Raw genomic sequence first — 23,705 nt, 5'->3', positions numbered from 1 at the left:
GTCTCCCCGGCATTTTTTAAAGGAAGTAAGAGCTTCTGTGAAAGAATTCTGGGCAAAATGAGATGAACTTACACTGAAAGAAGAGAGGATGACCTGACACACTCACACACTTTCTCTCTCTCTCTCTCTCTCTCTCTCTCTCTCTCTCTCTCTCTCTCTCTCTCTCTCTCTCTCTCTCACACACACACACACACACACACAGTATTTCCTGAGGCAATCACTCTGTCCAGAGTGCATCTTCTTAGAAGAAACCTCTTTATCTCTCTGCTCCATAAGCATTGGGGTTCGGAGACTTTTACTCTTTGCATCCTGACACTATCACCCACTCAGGTAGATAACTAAGAAAGGGAAAAGGAATCAGGCAGAAATGATCAAACTTGCAAGTGATAGTGACTAGTAGAAAAAATAATCACCATCTCATAAGAGGCCTTTTTACCGCCACTCAAAAAGAGGTCCTGGATGAGTCTATTCAGAGAATTTGATTCTGAATACTTATTTATGATTACAGCCATTTCTTTGTGAGATACAAAGCTTAAAAACTAACAAACAGCATAAACAGAAGGAAGGGAGAGGGAGAAAGAAATCATATTAAATTAAATTGCCATATTTAAATAAAAATTGCATATTTAGCACAAGGAACTAAAATCTCAAAGTCTGTTGAGATTTTATTTAATTTATTATTTTATTTTTGCTTTTTGGGTCACACCTGGCGATACACAGGGTTTACTCCTGGCTCTGCACTCAGGAACCACTCCTGGCGGTGTCCAGGGGACCATATGGGATGCTGGGAATCGAACCCGGGTCGGTGGCGAGCAAGGCAAATGCCCTACCCGCTGTGGGGCACTTCAGCTCCCAACATTTTATCTTAATAAAAAAATTCAACTTTCTTTTCTTGCTTTCTGAACTACATATAATTAATTTCTCCTGAATAGGGAAAAAAAAAACCTGAAGTGTTAACAGACATTTTCAAATAATGTCTGTTATTTGAATAACAGTAATTATGATGGAAATTACTAAGGCCAGCTTTTTTATTATTCTGTTTTATGCATGCCCACCTCCAAGACAGGGGAAAGGAAAAAAAAAGTACTTTTCTAACATTGTGGCATAATCTGTATTTTAGAATGTAAGCTAGATGTAAAATAAAATCTTCAAATTCCAGAAGGATCGATAAAGAGGGGAGGAAGGTTCAGATGAGTGACTAGAGTTATGCTTTTTACAAAATCTGGAAAATTATATTAAAAAAAAAAAGTACAGTATCCACTACTGTCAGTATGATGTTATTCTGGTGAGAAATAATCACTGAGATAAATATAATCAGAGAGTCACAGAAAGACTGCAACAGATCATGTCTCTAAAACAAAGTATATTTTCTTTAGAAACAAAAGGTAAGAGCAAAGTCCCAAAACTGACCTGTCCTGCGTCACTGGAAAGTAAAGTAGATAGTCAATTCCATTCACTGAGATTCTTCCACTTCCATGTTTATAAACAGTAGCTTCTGCTTTTGCACTCTTCCTTTTACCTTTAAAATAAAAGATTTCTATTAGTAAAAATCTTAAAGATCAAAGATTTGAGTCAGAAAACAATTACAATGAAATTTCCCCCCATCCACAGAATAAAGATTTATAGCATATTATACATGCAGGTTCTGTAACTGTTACAGGTAAAACATAAAACAGGTAACATACAACATCAGCCATGTAATAAAGCCTATTATTACATGGTAAATAGGCTTAATAATAGGGTAAATGTTATCTTGAGTTCCATTTTGAGAACACTACAAAGATTTAAATTAGTTTTAACAAGCAACAAATCAATTTATATTAATTTATACCATTTTTAAGTCAACCAATTTATAACATCTTTAATAAAAATACATCATCATCATTTCTAAAACTGAACAAAAAGAACAAATTACAATTGATTAAAAAAAAGTTATGCTCAGCAAAGGTCACATTTCTTTTAAGACAGTAGCTGAAAATGACAAAGGAGTGATGCGAATCTTGAAGAATCTTAGATATTCTAGGTCACTCCTAAAAGTGGTACCATGTCAAATGTCTTTATATGTATGAAGGAAATGTCCGTTGAGGGCCTGAGCTTTTCACATTTTGTAGCTTTAGCAATGACATGTAGAGTCACTGAGCATTTTCATTTCACATAAGAATTTTTTACTACAGTAGTCTATAGTTTCCACCAGTCAAAAGGATGAAAATAAGGTGTCAGGATGATCGTGTATGGATTTTTTTTTTTTAACTTGGAACACTGTGAGGTTAAGTTGGTAGAAACTTCCACACAAACTTAATATTAGGAAATCCAACATGGCAGTAGCAAATATAAGCAAATATATCAAATGAATATCAGAAAGCAATAGCAAATAAAAATAATTGGAGTTTCTCAATCTCCACTAAATTTATTTTCTCTCCACGGAATGTCATTACCTTCGCTTGTGCTGAAGGCCATTCCTTGCTCGTCGTACTGCACAGGTTCAATCAGCTGTTTTTTTGATTGAATAGCTACACTCCTACGAAACCTCTGCACAAATTCTTCCTCGGCAGCACCACACTGCAATGTCAATAACCTTTCCAGCAGCCGAATGAACTGTGCATACTGCAGACAATAAAAATTCATTAGAAGACGCAAGTGTAATTGCATTTGCTAAATTTTTTCTATTTTTATATACTTGATCTTTCGAATGTTGCTGTTCTTGATGAATTTTGACAGGATGACACTCCTGTACCTTTGTGATGCTTTTAAAACAGCACGCAGATGCTCCACACACAGATGGACCACTTTCCCTATGCCTTCATGTTCCATCTTTCAGGAAACAAAAGAGATTTATCATCCAAAGAAAAATCAGTTTCTCTGTATTTGATTACTTGAAATTGAGATTTAAAATTTATTCCCCCCAAGAATATTTCGATGATCTTCAAGTATAATTTCTACTCTTTTATTAGAAGTGTATCTAGGAGAGCTTCATAAATAATTTTGACTAAGTTATGTACAGTAAAATGGGAAGAGTTTGATTTTGAGTAAATGTACCTCTTAAATTATATTTCATAATACATTTGACAAATATATCTTTAGCTGTTCAAGCTGTGTTACTTTAATGTTTATGATTTCCTTTAAAACTGAACAATCAAGCTATTTAAAAATTCAAGAGATACTTGACTTAAAGGGCAACCTCTTGAAATAAATTATCCTTGCTACTCTGTGCATTTTTTTAATAGTTCTTGAACATGTGATTAGAAAGTAAACAACTTGGTATTAACCCCTTAAAATTAGAAGCCAGAATAATCATTCTAAAGTGTTTATGCAGAAGGAAACAACTAATACTTGAGATCTTTAGTTATTACCAAGTGTCAACCCAACTTCTGATAGCCAGTCAACCTTAAAAATCATATCATCTTGTCTCCACTGCTTTTACAGTGAAAATCTGCCATTAATAAGTTAACATATATAAAGATCTCACCAATCGAATTAAAAAGAGCTGCTTCAATTGCTGCTTGCTCTATGAGATGGCGAAATGAGCGAGAAAGCAGTTTTCTAAGTCGGAGTGAAATTCTTAGCACCTACAGTGCTTGGCCTGATCAAAGCTCCACTCCTCTTCACTCACTGGCTCCTGTGCTCTGTTCTCAACTGCATCTAGTCTGTCGCACATCCAGTGGTGACCACAGAATCTACAAAGAGCCAACTACAGGTGTGCTACAGCCTTGCTAAGGAAGCAGGTTTTTGGTTGAAGACACAGACTACACCCTCATCTTGATACCAGCCCTGATTTGGGGGGCTGCTTCTGAGATGGGTTCCCCAAATGTACAGCAGACTATGGCATACAAACACAGTTTTGCCTTCAGAGCTACACACTCAGCTAGGTGATATTTTCAAAATTAAAAAAAAAAAAGAAAGACAAAAACTGTATTATACAAAATGGTAAGAAAATAGAGAAAATAATCTAATAAATGATATGCTCAACAGCAAAGCAAAAATGAATTTTTCATTTAGATCCAGCAGCAATACTGACTTAGCATGAAGGCTCTATCATGAAACTCCAGATCTACCACTTGCCAAATGCATGATGCCTTGGTAAAGCAAATGGCAACTTTTCCAAATCATTCATGTCTCCAATTTATTAAGTGAGAAAGAGAACAAATGAAACACATGACTTGAAATCTACTTGATGGCAAGGTTTGACAGAGCTAGCCATTACCAAGGGAGAAAGCGCTTCCTGACAATCTGTAAATTTACCTACATTCAACTCTTAAAAACAATCTAACTGCAGAACATTCAGATTCCTTAAAACATCCTATTTCCGGGGCTGGAGTGATAGTACAGCGGGTAGGGTGTTTGCCTTGCACACGGCCGACCCGGGTTTGACTCCCAGCATCCGATATGGTCCCCCGAGCACCGCCAGGAGTAATTCCTGAGTGCATGAGCCAGGAGTAACCCCTGTGCATCACTGGGTGTAACCCAAAAAGCCAAAAACAAAAGAAACAAAACATTCTATTTCCTCTGATGAAATATATATAATATATATATGCATATATACACACATATATTTCATAATATTTAACAAAATAAGAATATGGAATCTAATTAAGAGCTAAAGCAGGAATCACAAACCTTATATGTATCTACTTCCCTAAAGGGGCTTGGTTAAAGTATAGAATCCTGACACCCTGAAAATTCTAAGCTTGGTCTGGATTTTAGAAAAGTACTTCCTGTGTAGTCATTATTTCAAAAAATTCAGATTCAAGAAGGTTTTTTCTGATGAAAATACAAGTGATCCAAGATGAAAAATTCTGGCGTTGGACGCATCACACACACAGGTAAGCCAGGGAACAGCAAATTGCATGAAGGTAAACCATGCACTCTATTCCTTTCTACTTAACCTGTAAGAGCTCTTTACACTTATCATTAGCTTATAAAATTGGCGTTCTGCTTTAGTGAAGGGGATGAAAAATGGCATTTGCTACGCTTCCCTAGAACAACCAGCAAAGGACACCGGGCATTTACAGCAGGAGGTCTGGGGACTAGATCTGTCTCCTTGCTGACCACAGATAAGGCGCTGACCCCCACAAGGCAGAAAGAAGTCAACCACTGCCATGTTCTACAGAGGAGCATCTGAGGAGTGTCTGCCTCTCAGGGCCATCTCTGTAGGACCCTAGACACGGCATTGTGTGTGTTCTCATGATGTAGATCCCCTTAAATTAAAAAGATTAATTACTCACATCTTGATCTGACAGTTTTTCCACTAACATTTCTTCTAGTTCCTCCTTAATCAGCCATCTGCTGCCAATCAGGTCTCTGTTAAAATATCACATATATTTTCTTTTAAAATTAGCCATGCAACCAGAGTCCTATCACAAAAAAACCCCACATGTAGCAGCAATCCTTCACTGAGTTTTGTGTTCAAGCTGTAAAAATCTCACCCAAGCAAACATTTTGAGACAGATTTAATTTCCTCAATTAACTTTACAAAAAGGACTTAATCTTGAAAATACTGTGTTTGAAAGGTTAGACATGCCACTGTGAGAATCATTTGACAGTAAAAGCCACCAGATTTCGGGCCACAAAATAGTACAGCAGGTAGGGCAAATGGTCTCAGGAGCCCACCAGGAGAGATTTATGCATGCAGAGCCAGGAGTAAGCTCTGAGCACCACTGGATGTCCCCCCAAACAAAAAACAAACAAGCTAACAAAACTGAAGAGAAAAAAAAAAAGAAGGTGGAAAGAGAATACAAGGGTTAAGGCACTTGACTTGCACATGGTCAACCCTAGTTCGATCCCTAGCACCCAGTCTAGTCCCTTGAACCCTGTCAAGAGTGATCCCTGAGTGCAGATCCAGGAGGAAGTTCTGAGCACCACAGGGTATGGCCCCCAAATTTACTCCAGGGGAGATGCTACGGACAGAAAATTAACCTGTTGATGGAAAAATTACAAGCTGAAGACTAGGAGCAATATTTGCTAATTTACTCCAGAGGAGATTCTATGGACAGAAAATTAACCTGTTAATGGAAAAAATTCCAAGTAGAAGACTAGGGATATTATTTGCAATTTAAACAAGGTCTGCTCAAGAACTAGGACCTTTGCCTGAGATTAGGAGGATGACGAAAATTTAAAACTGGTAATTGAGGGGCTGGAGAGACAGACAGTACAAGGGCAAAGGAATTTGTTTTGCATGTGTCTGGCCTGGGCTCAATTCCTGACACTGCGTATGGTGCCCTGAGCACAGAGCCAGGAATAAGCCCTAAAAAAATACTGGGTATGGCCTCAAACAAGCAAAAATAAAAATAAACAAAAAACTGGCCATTCAAGCTAATCTAATTCCAGCAATGTTTTTCCAACTGGAAGTGCAAATCTTGAAATATCCAACCTCCCAACAAAGGTAACACACATAATATCCTTAATATTTATTTTCTTCCTCTCGAACAACAAAAACAATCACCTCCTACTTTGACACCTAACTTCAGTATTGAAACACTGAACATGTTTTTAGACTTTAGGTATGCCTAAAAAATTCCAATGATTTGTGCCATGTTTTAAATTCATTTTTTTTTTACTCATTTTCATGCAAGAAAAGAACTTACATGCTTTTTGCTTTTTCTGGAGACAGACCTTTAGCTTGCAGCTGATTCTGATGTTTCTCTAAATCTAGTAGCTTCCCATAGGCTTCCTATGGCAAATAAAATATGTATGTTTAAGATAAAAAAGATGGTACACAGCATTTCTATTTCAGATGGTCCTTCAAGTATCCCTTACTTGGAAAAGTCACCATCACAGAGATGTACAATATATGAGTGAAATGTTTCTGAAGAAATCTATAGTCATGACTGAGAATTTCAAGTCTTGTACTGCAGCATTCTTGATATTAATTTTTAAATAACTATAAATATATGCAACCCCAGTAACATTGTTAAAACCAAAAAGAAGCTATAAACTATTTTGTGGCTTAGAGTTCCTCAAACAGGATCAAGATTTTCCCAAGAAGGGAAATGATGGATATGGCAACGTGCTCTTTAAGTTCAGAGAATTAACCAGTAAAAGCTGCGGGGATTGTAGCTCTGCTACTTATCCAATACTTAGTATTTATGTCACACTCAAGGCCATATGTTTTTACCTTTAAGACTGTTGGACTGTATTTATTTTCATTATTTGATTTCTGTTATTAATTTACCTTCTATCAAAGTCTGTGAGTAAATATCATTTACCTATTTACCTCAGGAAAAATCTGTCATTTTGCTGGAACTTGTGAAAAGCAGTACGCTGGCAATAAACATTATCAATGAAATACCTTTTCCAGGAAATGAGGTTACAGCGAGTAGAATAATGCTCTTTTAATTTCTTTTTATTTACCAAACTTAATTGAGAATTCACAGCCAATGTATATTCATTTTTATAATTTGCACATAACCTACCACACTAACACCTAATGAATAAACATTTTCAAATAAGCTGGAGTAATATAGGTAACATTTTTTTCCCTTCTCAATATTTTTGCAATATCAACAGTTAATACTGGAAGACACAACCTGTTACTGACAGAGATGTCCATTAGTCTCAATTAGTCCTATAATTTCAAATTTTAGGGAGGAACTTCCTGTGGGCGCTGATTAGACTTGCCATATTATACTCAATGTTGCTGATCCAGAGTTTGTTCTAAGAAGAGACATGTTCTGTGTGTCTGTATTTATCAGTGCTTGGCATTTATTATTATCTTCATCCTGCAGCAAGCAATCTCATTCAGGAGTCTATTTTCAGGGAGGGAGAGAGGGGGAAAGGAACGATGTGAAGAAGGAGGGAAGGAAGAGACGTGAAAGCGGAGGCTCTCGCTTTGCCCATGAGAGGAGCTGACATCACACTCAATGAGCCAGGACTTCTCCGTGGGGGGAGAGAACCCCCTGTGGCTGGGGAGACTCTGAATTCTGAGTTTCTGGTGTTTTTGTAACTCTGTTTTCGCTCTGTAAGGGGTTAGAAAGCTAGCTTAGAGGAAAGAGAAAGCCGTGGAAAAATTAAAAGAGAGGAAGCAGTTAGGGGACGGACACACACACACACACACACACACACACACACACACACACACACACACACACACACTCGGGGCTTTGTATGGATGATACCACCAATAAAAGACGCAAACAAATTGGGTGATTCTAAAGGCAGATTCGCAGGGTCGCAGCGGCATCAGCACCCAGAACTGTGTAGAAATGATTCTCAGACCCCAGGCCAGCCCAGGCTTTCTCGGGAAAACCCCTCTCGTGTGGGGTCGCCGTGCAAGTGGGACTGGAAACACTAGGCATCCCTCCCATGCCCAGAGATGTGGCTCCTCCCCAGTGACTCCGCAGTGCATGCCCCTGCCCGCGGCTGCAGCTGCGCACTGTGACACACTGGGCCAGAGGAAGTGCAGACTCCTCTGGGGATGGGTCAGCAACTACAGCGGCTGCTTGCCAGCGGGCATCCAAGAGCTTGAAGTCACACACAGAGGTGGGCCCAGGGGTCTGCAGTCCGGAATCCCACACCACCGGTCTGTGGCCTCGGGCGCACACCCAGGGGTGTGCGAGCACCTCGGCAAACCCAATGGGGCGCTACAGCCAGAATGGAAGAGGACACCAGGGCTCAGGGCTACCGCCCTGCAAGTCCATGGGCGCAGCACTGCCCAAGGGGAGTGTCTGAGCCCAGGGAGTGCGGATGGGAGTGCAGGCTCCGGGCGGCACAGCAAAGGGGGGCAAGAGAACTCGCAGGAGAAACACACTTAGAAAGCATGTTTAGCAGGAACACCGCATGTGGCCGGGCAGATTCCATTCTGGAATCTCCTGGATCCCAACTTCAGATGGAATTCCTTTCTTTTGTTTTATGGGGGTTACGTCTTTTCTCTTCTTCTCATTTTCTCTTTCTGTCTTCCTCCTCTCTTCCCTAATCCCCATTTTATTTTTTAAGACTTCTTTTTCTTCTCCCAAGGTCAGCTTCCTTTGATACTTTGTGGTTAGGGTTATACTTTTTTAACTGATTTTTAAAATATATATATATATTTGTTATTTTCATAAACTTGTTCACAATAACGGATTACATTCAATATTTCGAGACCAGTCCCACCACCATCACACCTTCTCACCACCATTATTTCAAATTTTCTACTATCACTCAAACCTACAGTACAGGCAGATGCTAGATAATTTATCTGTACTGTCTGCTATGAATAACATAGGAAGTCACATGGCCGAAAGAGCGGCCGTGCATTCCTAGAAATCTAAAATTTTAGATAATTATGGACTGGAGAAATCTCTGCAGCAAGCTGCTTGGTTCCAAGGTTCTTTTGTGTCTCTGGACCGTGGCCATTAATGAACTTAAAGAGAGTAAGAGGTAATGTGCCTGCCACAGAGGCAGGAGGTGGGAAGAGGTAGGGGTTGTGGGAGGGATACTGGGAACACTGGTGGTGGAGAATGGGCATTGGTGGAGGAATGGGTACTTGAATATAGTATTGACTGAAGCGTAATCACAAAAGTTTGTAAGTCTGTAACTGTATCTCACAGTAATGAAAGATAAATAGTTGTCAGGAGGCAGCTCGTGTGCATGACATCCAGGGTCCCAGAGGGACAGGGAGATGAGAAGGACTGGCCCATCCCCTATCTCATGAGGCCTAGAGTTTGCCGTCACTAATCCTGAGCACTGGGCTTTTCATTGGGTTTGGAATATGGTGGCCACTGGGATTCCTAGGGGGCAAGTGGAGAAACAATGCCTGCTCCCATCTGAAGGACCTTGTGAAATCAGCCTGCAGTGAGCTGCTCGATTCTGAGATTCTTTTGTTTAAGCTGATTTTTAAAAGCTCAGATAGTGAGTTGGGAGCTTTCTGGATAGAGCATTATAGACAGTAAATACATCTTTTCCTAGAGGAGAATTTTCTGGTGCTGGAAACAGGTAAAGTAGCATAAGAAATCCCTGTAGAAGAGGTCCCACACTCAGACTGACTGTGCAGACATCTCAAACATCTCATTGCACCAGCCCCAGCTTCTGGGAGCCCCTGGAAGCCCACTCAGCTGCTGCCCATGGGCTCAGGGACAGGAATGGCAGCTGTCTCTTCCTGGGCTGCCCTGGTTTTGAGAGTCTGACATTGCCTAAGTCAGAGGTGCTTCGGGGTTCAAACGTAGCTGAGAAAATATTGATCTAAGAGAACACCAGCAATAGTTATCAGACACCCTTCCTCTGCCTCTAATGGTTCCTGCTATAATCAAGACAACTAGAATATTGCTTCATAGGTGAGTTTCAAATCAAAGTTTGGGCTGCTAAATACGTCATTATTTTCTAGTGATGTTTGAGCAATTTTTTGTTTGCTTGTTTGTTTTTTTGTCGAGACTGGGAATTGCAACTGGATTCCCTGAAAGCAAGGCCCCCATTCTCCCACTGAGTCATCGTCCCGAGCCCTGAAAGTATCTAAAAGCCCATTTTTTTCTTTGAATGTGTTATTACTGTCCACGGTCATTATTTAGCTCCATAATAATTTATAACTGGTGCAAAAAAAAAAAGTATAGAATAGGAGAAAAACAGCCATGGAAAGTACAAACAAATTTTAAACAGTCAAATCTATTCATTGACTTTAGGTTGTTATAATCCATCAAATTGTAGAATGCTCATTGACACTTCCTTAAATAGGAAAATATTTCAGAAGTATTTAGCACATGCTTGACTTATAGTAATGATAAAAAAATGTTAGCAGGGATGAGTTATAGCATTCAAAAGTCAATCAAAACCACTTTATTGTTTCACCATTTCTATTTATTCTTTTTCTTCTACACACATACACACACGCGCACACACACACACACACACATCACTCTTAAGATTCTATCTGGGTTAGTTAGACAACACTTCTCTGGAAAGGACATTCTATTGCTTCAAATCCCTGAAGAGATGTGGACTAATTTACATCAAAAAAATCCTTGAGGGTATAAAATATGCCAGGAACTGTCAACATCCACAGATTATCACTGGTAGCTTCTGGTACATTGTTAAGTTTCCACTTAATTTTTAAGGGACACTAGAGAATTAGTCTGACCCCATCCACACTAAGTTTATATACTGTATTTAATAGTATAATTTTCAAATATGACAGGAATAACCCAGATGTGAAATGCTGAATCATTAATCACAGCTATGATTAATATTTCATAAAATCAAAGCAAGCCTATCCACCCCTCATGTCATCAGATTTCCATAATGTATGAGTCAAATTTAGAAGGTGCCTAATTTGAAAATACCAGATGCTCAGTTTGCAGTGGAAAAAAAAGACTTAAACTAAACCCTTTCAAAAACAGAAGCTTATTATGATTTTTAGTATCCTTCTAAGAACCTATTTTGGTTATATTAATCATGTAGAAATTCTAATCTGAGGAAGGGCAAATAAATAATAGTTCTTAGGAAAATGACATTAGGAAAGTTAACTGTATTTTGATACACAAAATTTATACTAACAAACTAATAGCAATTATCTTAAATACTAATAAGAGAAAAGCAACTGATTTAAAATATATATATAATATTTTAATCACAGAGAGCAATTTCCTAAATAACAATCTTCTTGATGTTGTTGGCTCCTGATATATACAAAATCAAGTGTTGTGTGTTTCTGTGTGTGTGTGTGTGTGAGAGAGAGAGATATTTATTTATCATGTTCTCAGTATTTAAGTTCTGTGATACTTTGTGATACTTTGCTAATATCAAGGAATATAGTTGAGTGGATAGGCTATGAATATTATATGCCATGTACTTCTCTATTCAAGGTAAAAAGGAAATGATCTCATATAAGTCATCCAGAAAAGCACACAACTAGTAGAAATGATATACAAGTACCAGTAACTCCAATACCACATACTTCTACTACTCAAATTTAAAGTCCACCTATGTTATAACAATAATTACCCATGATGAAGGCTGAGATTATGCCCATGGCACTTACTTCACACACGTGAGGCCCTGGGTTGATTCCTGGTACTGCCAACGTAAAACCCCAACACAGTTATGCTGTTTCAAAGTAGTGCCAATTAAATCAAAGAGGGAATTAAGCTGAGTTGGTGCTTATTCCTTTATATTCCTATATTTGGGCTCTCAAGTGGTGCTAAGGAGATGTGCGGGCCCTACCCATGATCTGCAAACAACAGGGGGAGGGGGTGGAGACCAGGTTTCGAATTCAGGTTGGCCGTGTGCAATGCAAGCTTTCTACCCACTGTACTACTGCTCCAGTCCCTTAACTCCATTTAAAAATATTTTTTTGCAATTTTTATATATTTTACTTTCATAACATAGTTCACAAAAGTTTATTACAGATAATATTCAAACACCAACCCAAACACTGAGCACCTTCCCACCACAATAAGAGGGAAGTGTGTGAAGGAAGTGTTGTATTTCATTCTGGAGCCATTTAAGCCAGTATATAAGAGAATACAAGCAAGTATGTTAAAACCAAAAAAATGTGTGCTGCTTTTGGTATGTAAGTGGGCTAGAGCATAAGAAGTCATGCTCCAGGACATTCTGTGTTGCTCTCTTCTGGGAGCTTGAGATTATAGTCTCTGGGTCTTGGCCATTTTGAGAGTACATGGTGCTGGGGGCATCTTGTGACTGCCAAGCTACCGGGAAACCGAGGAGCTGAGGGGAGGAGGCCCAGTTCGGATCTAAGCAGGCTTGGAGATCTCCATCAGGGGTTCCCGCATACCAGATTAACCTCATTTTAATTTAATTAATTTATTTATTTTTAAAAATTTTACTGAATCAAAAAAAGAAATTTTACTGAATCACCATCAGATAGCTACAAACTTTCATGTTTGGGTTATAATCTCACAATGATCAAACACCCATCCCTCCACCAGTGCACATTCCCCACCACCAATATCCCTGGTATAGCCCCCCTTTTCCCACCCTCCCCCTACCTCCATAGAAGACAATATTTCCCATACTCTCTCTCTACTTTGGGGCATCATGGCTTACAACATAGACACTGAGAGGTCACCATGTTTGTTCTCTTATCTACTTTTGGCACACATCTCCCATCCCGACTGATTCCTCCAGCCATCATTTTCTTAGTGATCCCTTCTCTATTCCATCTGCCTTCTCCCCTCTGCTCATGAAACAGGCTTCTAACTATGGGGCAATCATCCTGACCCTTGTATTTACTACTCTTGGGTGTCAGCCTCATGGGATGTTATTCTATACTCCACAAATGAGTGCAATTCTTCTATGTCCGTCCTTCTCTTTCTGACTCATTTCACTTAGCATGATACTCTCCATGTCTATCCATTTATAAGCAAATTTCATGACTTCTTCTCTCCTAACAGCTGCATAGTATTCCATTGCGTAGATGTACCAAAGTTTCTTTAACCAGTCATCTGTTGTAGGGCACTTGGTTTGTTTCCAGATTTTGGCTATTGTGAACAGTGCTGCAATGAACATATAGGTACAGATGTCATTTCTACTATGCTTTTTTTGCATCCTCGTGATATATTCCCAGAAGTGGTAATGCAGGGTCATATGGAAGCTCAATTTCTAGTTTTTGAAGGACTGTCTATATTGTTTTCCAAAAAGGTTGGACCAGTCAGCATTCCCACCAACAGTGAAAGAGTGTCCCTTTTTCCCCACATCCATGCCAGCACTGGTTGCTTTTGTTCTTTTGAATGTGTGCCAGTCTCTGTGGTGTGAGATGACACCTCATTGTTGTTTTGATTTGCATCTCTCTGATGACTAGTGATGGTGCATTTTTTCATGTGCCCTTTGGCCATTTGTATTTCTTTTTTGAGGAAACTTCTGTTCACTTCTTCTCCCCATTTTTTGATGGGATTGAAGGTTTTTTCTTGTACAATTCTACTAGTGTCTTGTATATCCTGGATATTAATCCCTTACCAGATGAGTATTGGGAAAATATTCCTTCCCATTCTGTGGGTTCTTTCTGTATTTTGATCACTGTTTCTTTTGAAGTGCAGAAGCTTGATCTAGTCCCATTTGTTTAAGTTTGCTACCACTTGCATTAACCCCATTTTTAAAGATAAAGGTATTATACAAAGGTTCAAAACATTTATAGGAAGATGTAAGCTATGTAAGAACTCAAGTCCCCAAGTCTGCCCCACATCTATGCCAGCACTGGTTGCTTTTGTTCTTTTGAATGTGTGCCATCTCTGTGGTGTGAGATGATACCTGATTGATAACATAACCTCTAAATGATAACATTCATTTAGAAGGCTAAATGAATATTATCCCCAGTACCTGCCACCCCAGTCTTAATCAGTGCTGGAAAAATGGTTTCAGAACTGTTTGTCTCAATTGACCATTTAAGTTTAATAGTAAAATATTGGTTAATGATAACAATGCATCCTAAAACCTTCAGAAGGAAAGAAAAATGTTTTGTGGACCATTTGTGTTTATTTTCAATGTGTGTGGCAGTTTAAGTTTTAAGGTAGTTTTTAAAATCAGTACTTTTTAATGGAAACAAACTTTACCAAAAATCTGTCACAGAATTTTGAGACCCATTAAAAACAAAGTTTAATGAGAAAAAAAGCAACAACATAATTTACAGTTATTCATGAAAGTTTCTAAATAAAACTCTCAGGGTGGAGATGGTGTGTAAACAATCCAGTTTTGTGGGTCGTCATCAAGTTGACACCAAGTCCCCAGGACTCTGGCTTGTTGTGTCTGCAATCTTCACACCTTTGGACTTCTGCGGTCGTTCTTATGTTTTACAATATGGACTGTTTCTTCAGTTGTTGAGAGTAAACTGAAGACTTTCTAGACTAGCCAATTCTTTCTAAAGAAAGGAATCTTGTTTATCCATAACTACTTATTTTTCTTCCATGTTTTAAACTATTTTTCTCAATCCAGTAGAATGGTTTAAGCATGGTGTAAAGTCTCATGATTCTTTTATTTAATAAATGTTTTGGTAAAAAAATTTCATCAGTGGCTAATGTACACCAAGTAGGCCCTGAGTAAGTAATTTTATTACAATGTTGATGAGAAAAAGCAATCCTGCAGATGATAAAGGTAAAAAAATCCTCTTAGAGGAACTGCTTTCTTCTTAGTTTGTGAATCTTTTCATGTAGAGTCAGTTTCCAAGAGCCTACCAAGAGGACGGGAGGAGAACTCATTGTAATATTGGGGACTCACTGTAATTTGCCCAATCTATAGAAGTATTTATAAAATATTCTATTGTACACTATAAAACTAGCAGAGAAGATTCTGCTAAAATTTTAGGGTTGGAAAGACAGTACAGGAGTGAAGGCACAGGTCTTGCATGTGGTCAGCCTTGGCTTTTTTCCTGGTATCACATGGTCCCGTGAGTGTCACTGGGTGCAGCCCTAAAGGCTCGAGCACCATTTCATACTTAAGTCCTTATAACAAACTGTGGGACAGCTTGGCTGGGTGAGCCGCTAGCCAGGAGCTAACTCTCTCACCCCCAAGAGGCTGAATTTCTAGAATAGTCTGTAGAGATCCCAGACTCCGCTTTAATGCTTAGGGTAGGAGGAATTTGGGTATAATTTCAATAAATGCTTATGGTGGTTTCTGATAATCTTCATAGATATTTTTGTTTTGGGGAGACACCTGGAGGTGCTCAGGGCTTATTCTTGGCTGTGTGTTCAGGGCTTATTGCTGGAGGTGCTGGGGGATTATATGGGCTGCCTAGATAATTAAATCTGGATTATCCATGTGCAATGCAAGTGGCCTACCTGATACACTATCACTCCAGCCCCTGTTGTTTTTGTTTTTTGCTTTTTGGGTCATACCTGACAATGCACAGGGGTTACTCCTGGCTCATGCACTCAGGAATTACTCCTGGTGGTGCTCAGGGGACCATATGGGATGCTAATAATTGAACCTGGGTCAGCTGTGTGCAAGGCAAATACCCTACCCGCTGCGCTATCGCTCCAGCTCCCTCCAGCCCCTGTTCTTTACAGATCTTTCCAACCATGGGTTTCACAGGACATAAAAGGTGATCAGGGTAGAAAGGATTCCCCAGAGCAATGTCTGATCAACAGTGGCTTAATGCAATGGGTTTGAATTATTTCACAGAGCTTTTATCATGCGAAGTGCCTCTTATAAGAGCTTTCTAGCAACTGACACACAGCCTTTCCAAACTTATTTAATTTCAGAGTTCCTTTGAGGCAGAGTATTTTATAAATGGAGCTTCCCATAAAGTGCTTTGGACAAGACCACTGATGTTGTTGGCATGCTTTGACTTAAAAACACTTTACACAAGGTGAAATAGTTTCTATCGTGACTTTACATCATTTTCACCCTAAATTTTTGTGAAGTTGTTCAAAGACTTTCTGTGGCTGTCGACAAAGAAGCACTTCTGTGCCAGGCTGGTGGGCTGGCCTTAACTGCGCACCCAGACCTCTCCACACACACCTGGGCTCCGACTCTGTCCTACCGACAGCACTTCCTCTCTGCAGACACAGGTCCTCTTCAGAAACCCAGCCCTTTCCTTTGCACTTCTGATCCATCATCTCAGGAAACTTGTTTCATTCTGCATTTCTCAGTCTGTTCCTGAGTTCCTAAACGGGAAGACATGGCTGGAGAGTGGAAACTCCAAATTATGTCTGGAAAGTACACAAGTAGACTGTTCAGGAAATGGAAGGCCGTCCATTCGGGGGGAAATAAAGGCAGATGAGCGAGTGCCCTCAAGCAGGAAACTCTTTCCAGCACTTGATGATCCTTTGAAAACCCCCCTAAGTCTCTTATTCTTTTTACTTTTTATTATCAAAATTAGCAGTTTAGTCATTTTTTTCAGTAGTTAGATAGATCATAATCACTATATTGTAAAATTAGTTGGTTGCTACTGACTCTTCAGGAAACTGAGGCACATGAATCATTCCTTACGCGTCAGCTTGCCTAACAAATGCACATCCAGGGAAAAACGACAGTTCCGACTGGTCTTCCAACCTAATGCTTAGAATGTAATATATTTTGACAAAGCTGGAGACCCCCTGGATGAGCACTTTTCCTTCCCTTTATACTTTTCTATTGTGCTCATCAAGGCCTAATGGATTGTTTCTATCTTCTCATCTTCCGTCCCACTTCTCTATGGTGTTCACTAAAGCATCATATATTCTCCTTAACCCGAAGCTGCAATCAGGATTGTCTTTTATTAGATGCTCTAATACCATATAATATATTAGCTTTATATGCGAACAGTGACTGAATGCAAAACATAAAGAAACAACACCCTCCCCCTACCACACACACACCCCAAGAAGATCTGTCATTACTGCAGAGACTTAAAAGATTAAGGGACCTGAGGAAGGTTTCTGTGCAAAACTTCATGCACAAGTTTTGAGATCTGCTGCTTTCCCTCCCTCCTCCCACTTCTGGTCGAAAGTCTTGCCTGGGGCCTGCTGTCCTCAGAGAACTGGAACAGGTCAGTAGTATGATGGAAAAACAGTTCAGTTCGGCTTTAGTGTCTTATATTTAAACCTGCCAGATGGGAAGTGTCAAAAAGAAATTTCACATTTCATCTTCAGTATTTAGTGGCCACAAGTATGGGGAGCAAATGCCTTGCTGTATCAGAATATGGTGATGCTATGGACACAAAGAATGACCACCCCTGCCCCTACCAAGAGAACGTAGAACAAAGGAAAGAACAAGTGCAGGAAGCAGCTTCAAAGAGCTTTGCCTTTCAGCATTTCACTTTAAATGTGGTTTCTGATTTCACTACAAAACCAGTTTTGCAAGCTGAACAGTGACTATTTAGTCACACACTCTTTCAAAGGATGTTGATCTGTATCATCTAGAAGTAAGATGGATGTGACTAGCTATAATTATTAATGCTTGCCATAGGCGATGCCAATGTGATTGGCATTTACTAAGAGAAAACATGTATTCTTTCCCCCTATACATGCAGTTACTTTAAAAGTCCATAAAAACCAGTTTTGAAAATACAAGGTTTCATTAACTGTCTATTAATTATCTGAATCATAATGCTCAAACTTAAACAAAATATCTGTAATTCGTGTAAATTAATAGTCTGACAAACAGTAAAACAGATGCCAATTCCAACACGGGTTTGCAGACCTAAATTATACAACCAAATAAACTCACCTAAATTACTGAATTTAACTAAAACAGAACAGCTGCAAACAGGTCTCCTCTATGTAACAGAAACTATATTAATCGGGGAAAAAATGTATTCATCAGATATAATTTGACACTGCAGTCAGGGAGCACGGTGGCAGTGTTCTATCTGCTAAAAAATGAGCCATTCCCGTGCCATACCTTTTAAAGCTCATCAACTAAAAATAGTTAGGCCTCTTATACAATGTGTAATTTCTTCATTATGATGGAATGCAACAAAGTATCTTGCCCTTGGGTTGCTCAGTTTCAGCCAAAATAAATGCAAATGGCTTGTCAGATGACAGCTGCTTGATAAGGCTCTTCTACCAGACCTGCATGCTTTACTTTCTCCCGTGAAACTTGGGATGAAAGGCAGAAGGCAGGGAGAGAATTAATGTAGCATACAGTCTAAAGGCAATGCTACAACCGTGATTAAGTAGAAAAGTTAAAAGGCACAGATTTTCCACAGCTTCGCTGAGTGCAACCCATCCGTGTAACAAGTTGACAGGCCTAGCGCGTCAGCTCCATCATCCCTTCCGACAGCTAAAACGCAGCACTGCAGCCCTTTTCAGAGAAAATTTGCGTCTGCACCATGAAGCGTTGTACATTATTTCTGAGCACTGCAGGGGGCTCAAGTCCATATGGAACCTTCACAAATATTACCACAGATCAAACCAGCAGCGTTGGGAGGCAGATCTGACATACCTATTTAAATGAACAGCAGGGGGCCTCAGGCAGCCTCAGCCGCAGCCGCAGCGCCATTACTCAGCAAAGACACTCTCCACATTTATCATTTATTTCATTTCTGCCAGGGCAAGAAACTCATTTGCCCAAGGTCAACAAAAAGAGAAAAGAAGGTTTCTTTCTTTCTTTCTTTTTTTTTCAAAAAAATTCCCCTCCCCCACCAAGAAATAAATGTACCTGACAAGTGGGGATTTTGTCCTTTGGGACCGTGTGACACAAATAAGCACCAGAGAGTTCTAAAAGGCAGAGTAACTGTGTGCACGGGATGACTGCAACATCAGGGCAGATTCCTGCTCAATAAATAGCTCTGTAACTTTCAGAAATAATCCCGTAAGTAAAGTCAAATTTGATATTTAATAGGAAAGTGTTGTTTTAGGATATGTACTAACAATCTCTATTTACAAATTTCCTGTAGCAACACTCCCAAATCTGTACATGATTAAACATTTAGAGCTCTGAAACAAAATTTAAATGCTCCCTAACAAAGCATTAGTGAAAGGAAAGCAAAATTAATACATGAATAAGAAACAAGTACTGTTAACTATGGCTTCCTTCAACATGAAACCTGCTATTGGCAAGCATCCTGGAATTACCTGGTCTGACCCACCTGGGAGCACTTCTAGCTCCTACAACTGAGTTGAACACTGACCCTCTTACAGAATCTCAGTGAAAATCTTAAGGACAATCCATGAGCTTAAAATATTTACCAGTAACAAAAAAACGAATTAATCTTGAATTCTTTCCTCATACTATCTTACCTCTAAAAGGACTAATTTTGTCTGTTACAGGAAAATTCTGAAGCCAAGAAAAAATATTTGGTATTAATATTGGTTTCCCGCTCAGACTAGTTATTGTAGATGTAATATACTTACATGCATTAATGAGTAATATGACTGTTTGCCAGTATAAAAGAGGAAATGAAATGGACGGCCATCTTCTCCCCACTGGATTGCTAATAAAAAGAAAAAAAGCCAGATAAGAATAGCAAAAATTAACTTACAGTAACCAAATAGCTAAATTTATCTGAACTTATGAAACATTTATTACTTTGATAAACCTTTAAAGTAACAGATGAACATTAATATTTAGAATGTTCAGATTTACTTTAGCATCCTTAACTTGAAAATATTTAGGATATTTTCTATTTCAAATCCATTAAAATAAGATGATGTTTATATCTGATGAACTATTTCTATTTCTGCACCAGAACATCTATCAACTTGTTTTAAATATCACATCCTCCCAAACTGGTGGAAACGAACCAAAAAATTCAGGTTTGGCTATAAATACAATGCAACCATGTATTCTTAGAAGGAGAAACCAATAAGTCTACTATATAATATCTCCAGGAAACTTGAAACAGGACAATAAAAAGATCCTAAATGGATTTTCCATGCCACATTGTTTAGATCCTGTGCTGACATCTCTTTGTGAGTGTAAAATGTCTAAACCAGAAGTTCATGAAAATGTGTTCAACGTAATTCCTTTTGAAATATATATAGTCACTTACATCTAATAAACTGAGACACAGTCATTATAACAAACCAAATACTAACTCCATATTTTTGACCCTTATCTCTGAAGGATTGTTTTCTATTACTTGGATTTTCCAAGTCCATGAGAAACTATGCTTTCCTACTATCACATGAACTGTACACCCTTTCCTCCAACCTGTCACTTGACTTTGCATTTTATGATATGTCTTTACTTATCAAGAAATTTAGAGTTCGTATATAGTAAAACTTGTCACTTTTCCCACTATGGCACTCTCAACTCCCAGCCCCGCCCCCCTTTACTGAGGAGCCTTCCTTTTAGATAGCTTTTCAACAATTGTCTCCCTCCCTGTGAAATTTATCTCAGATATACTGGAAATCTGTTGATGTATACTGAAACTCACTGGAGGGCCACAAAACCTCTTAATGGCTAAGACTTTTTTCACCTCTTCTGAACCAATTTACATCCCTGTGGGTTAACATCACCCCCCACTGAGAATCCAAGCTTTAAGACTCCTAGTTTCCTAGAAACAATCTTCCCATCTTTTCACTGTGTTTATTTTATTTGTGTTCATGTCCTGAAGTTTAACCTACCGGGAATTTTTTGTGAGGGAGATATTTAAGTATAATTCTGTCTGAAAAGGATAGCTATACTTCCATTAGTTTTTTGAAGAGCTAGTATACCATTTTCACTCAAAATAACATCTGATTAATGAGGGCTACCTTTCTCTTCTAAGCATAACTAGCATTACAAACAGGACACATTAAGTAAATACTCTTAAAAAAAGCCTGGTATTTTGTTTTAAAATAGTGAAAAGTCTTGACTGGGGAAAAAAAGAAAACCAGATCCTCATTTGCCAATGGGTTGTGGGTAAATCAAATGCTTTTCCAACAAAAATTTCATAGACTTGCTGAAGTCCTGTGTACTTTTGGTATTTATAACTGTCACTGTATAATCAATTTTCACAGTTTCATTAAAACAGATAGTGGCCAGGAAAGAGGGACTTTTGAACTGGGTCTGACTGATGCACATGTCCACTTAATTTCATTATGTAGTATGGTTAGGTCCAGAACAGTATACACAGGCATACATACTTGCTTTCACATCTTAAAATGCTCTACCATACACTCCATACAAAGACAAAAAAAAAAAGGGGGTGGGGTACAGCACCATTTTCATTGATAAAAAATGAATCCTGTTCTCAAAATGTTAAAATCTGAAAAACTGTATTATAATTCACAAGATTTCAAGAATAGTTTAGGGGGAATACTCTATTTGTGTCCATCAGTCATATTATCCTTAATGCACATGGCCACCTTTTACTTAAAAGTAGCTTTCTGCTTTTTATTGCATATTCATACTTTTTATACTTCCTTTAGTATTTTGTTGGGGGGGGGTGTATGTGTGTGTGTGGGACCACACCCAGTGATTTACAGGTCTCACTCCTGGTTCTGCACACTGGGATTACTCCTGATGGGGCTTGGGGGAAATTATGGGGGCCAGGTATCAAATTAGGGTCAGTCACATGCAAGACAAACGCCCTACCCACTGTGCTATTGCTCCAGCCCAACGATTCTTAATTCTTTTAAGTATTTTCTCACTATTTCTTGCACATTTCACTCAAATCTTGCACATTTCCACTCAAATCTTGCATATTTCCTTCTGAAATGCCATTAGAACTCTGGCTGAAATTTTGTTAGAATTGTTCATGATTTTCAAAGTAGCAGCTCTGAAATATTATATTTCCTTAAAGCAACATAAAAATTTTTCCCAGCTATTTTGTGTTTTTCTCTTTTTGCTGATTTGATATTATCATCTCAAATATTCAGTTTTCTTTTTCTTTTTTTTTTTTTTGCTTTTTAGGTACACCTGGCGATGCACAGGGGTTACTCCTGGCTCTGCACTCAGGAATTACTCCTGGTGGTGCTCAGGGGACCATATGGGATGCTGGGAATTGAACCTGAGTCCGCTGCGTGCAAGGCAAACGCCCTCCCCACTGTGCTATTGCTCCAGCCCCTCAAATATTCAGTTTTCTATAAAATTAACTTTACACACTCATCTTTTACTGGTTAAAAACAGAATTTTTATTTAATTTCCACTTACGAATTTGTTTGAGGGCCACACCTGGATGTGCTCAGGGTTTACTCTGCCTCAGGAATAATGGAGTCCCTTGTGGGGCTCCAGGGACCATACGGTATGCAAAGGATCAAACCTGGGTAGTTTTGTGCAAGGCAAGGGCCCTACCCATGGTACTATCACTCCAACCAGGGTTGGTTTTTTTTTTGGGGGGGGGAGTGGGGAGTTATACCCATAGTGCTCAGGGTTTACTTTCCCATTCAGATGGGACCATGTGGTGCTGAGGATTCAACCTGGCCACCTGCGTGCAAAGCTTAAACTCCAGCCCTTGAGTCTACCTCCAGGGCCCATCTTGTACTTATATAACACCTTTAAAAGAGTAGTTTTAAGTTCACAGCAAAATTGAGAAGGTAAAGAATTCCCATAACCCTTTTGGCCTCCCACCCCAACTCCCGCCACACACAAGCATAGCCACTTTCTCTATCAACATTTCCTACACTGGTAGGTTGCTCTTGGACCTACAAAGACAGAGAACTAACATCCCAAGTCTGGAATTTGTATTAGGGTTATTCTGGATGTTGTGTGTTCTATGAATTTGGAAAACGAAAACAGCAACAAGTCTCACAATAGAGACGTTACTGGTGCCTGCTCGAGCAAATCGATGAACAAGGGACAACAGTGCTACAGTGCAATAATGACACACACTGACAATGTACCCCAGAGTCCTGTCCTAGAAATTCCCATGTTCCCTCCCTTCCTTGAAGCCTAGAGATATGCGTGCAAGCCCCATAATCTGGTCTTTTCTAGAATGCCATATAGTTAGAATTATGTAGGATACAGTCTTTTCACATCGGTTTATTTAGTATTTAAGATTCCTCCAAGTCTTTTCATGGTTTGATAGTACATTTGGTTTCTGTGTTGAATACACTATTGTTTGATGTGTCACAATTTATTTATCCATTTGCCAACTAAAGGACATCACTGCTACTTCCCAGCTCAGGCAATTCTTATAGAGTTGCTATACATATCAAAGTGTAGGTTTTTACATGGACACTAAAATGTCAACTCCTGTAGATAAATACCATGACATGCTACAATTGGATCAGAGTTAACGAAAACTGCAAACTATCTTCCAAAGAGGCTATTCCATGTTTACATTTCTAACATTGAGGAATGAGTCTATTTTTGTTTTATTTCCCCATCAGCATTTGGTACTGCCAGAGTACTCTGCCCTTTCCAGAAGGCAGTTAGTGGTATTTCCTGTTGCTTTAATGGGCATTTTGCTGATGTGACGCAATTCTTCCTATTTGCTATTTATG

At 39.0% G+C, this 23,705-nt stretch overlaps 1 protein-coding gene across 1 annotated transcript in view; it reads right to left on the bottom strand.

Annotated features, from left to right (window-relative positions):
- MRPS9 (mitochondrial ribosomal protein S9) overlaps positions 1-23,705 on the bottom strand; it is a 62,243-nt gene that overhangs the window by 5,603 nt on the left and 32,935 nt on the right. The window contains exons 5-9 of the mRNA XM_004617922.2: positions 19,689-19,768; positions 6,582-6,667; positions 5,223-5,298; positions 2,436-2,604; positions 1,411-1,519 (exon numbers count right to left, since the gene is read on the bottom strand). Of these exons, the coding sequence (XP_004617979.2) occupies positions 1,411-1,519; positions 2,436-2,604; positions 5,223-5,298; positions 6,582-6,667; positions 19,689-19,768 (520 nt within the window). The remainder of the gene's footprint in view (positions 1-1,410; positions 1,520-2,435; positions 2,605-5,222; positions 5,299-6,581; positions 6,668-19,688; positions 19,769-23,705) is intronic.

This window comes from Sorex araneus, chromosome X, assembly GCF_027595985.1.
Source record: "Sorex araneus isolate mSorAra2 chromosome X, mSorAra2.pri, whole genome shotgun sequence".
Classification (NCBI taxonomy): Eukaryota; Metazoa; Chordata; class Mammalia; order Eulipotyphla; family Soricidae; genus Sorex; species Sorex araneus.
Note: the sequence above shows the minus strand (reverse complement) of the source record. Positions and strands in the feature narration are given on the sequence as shown.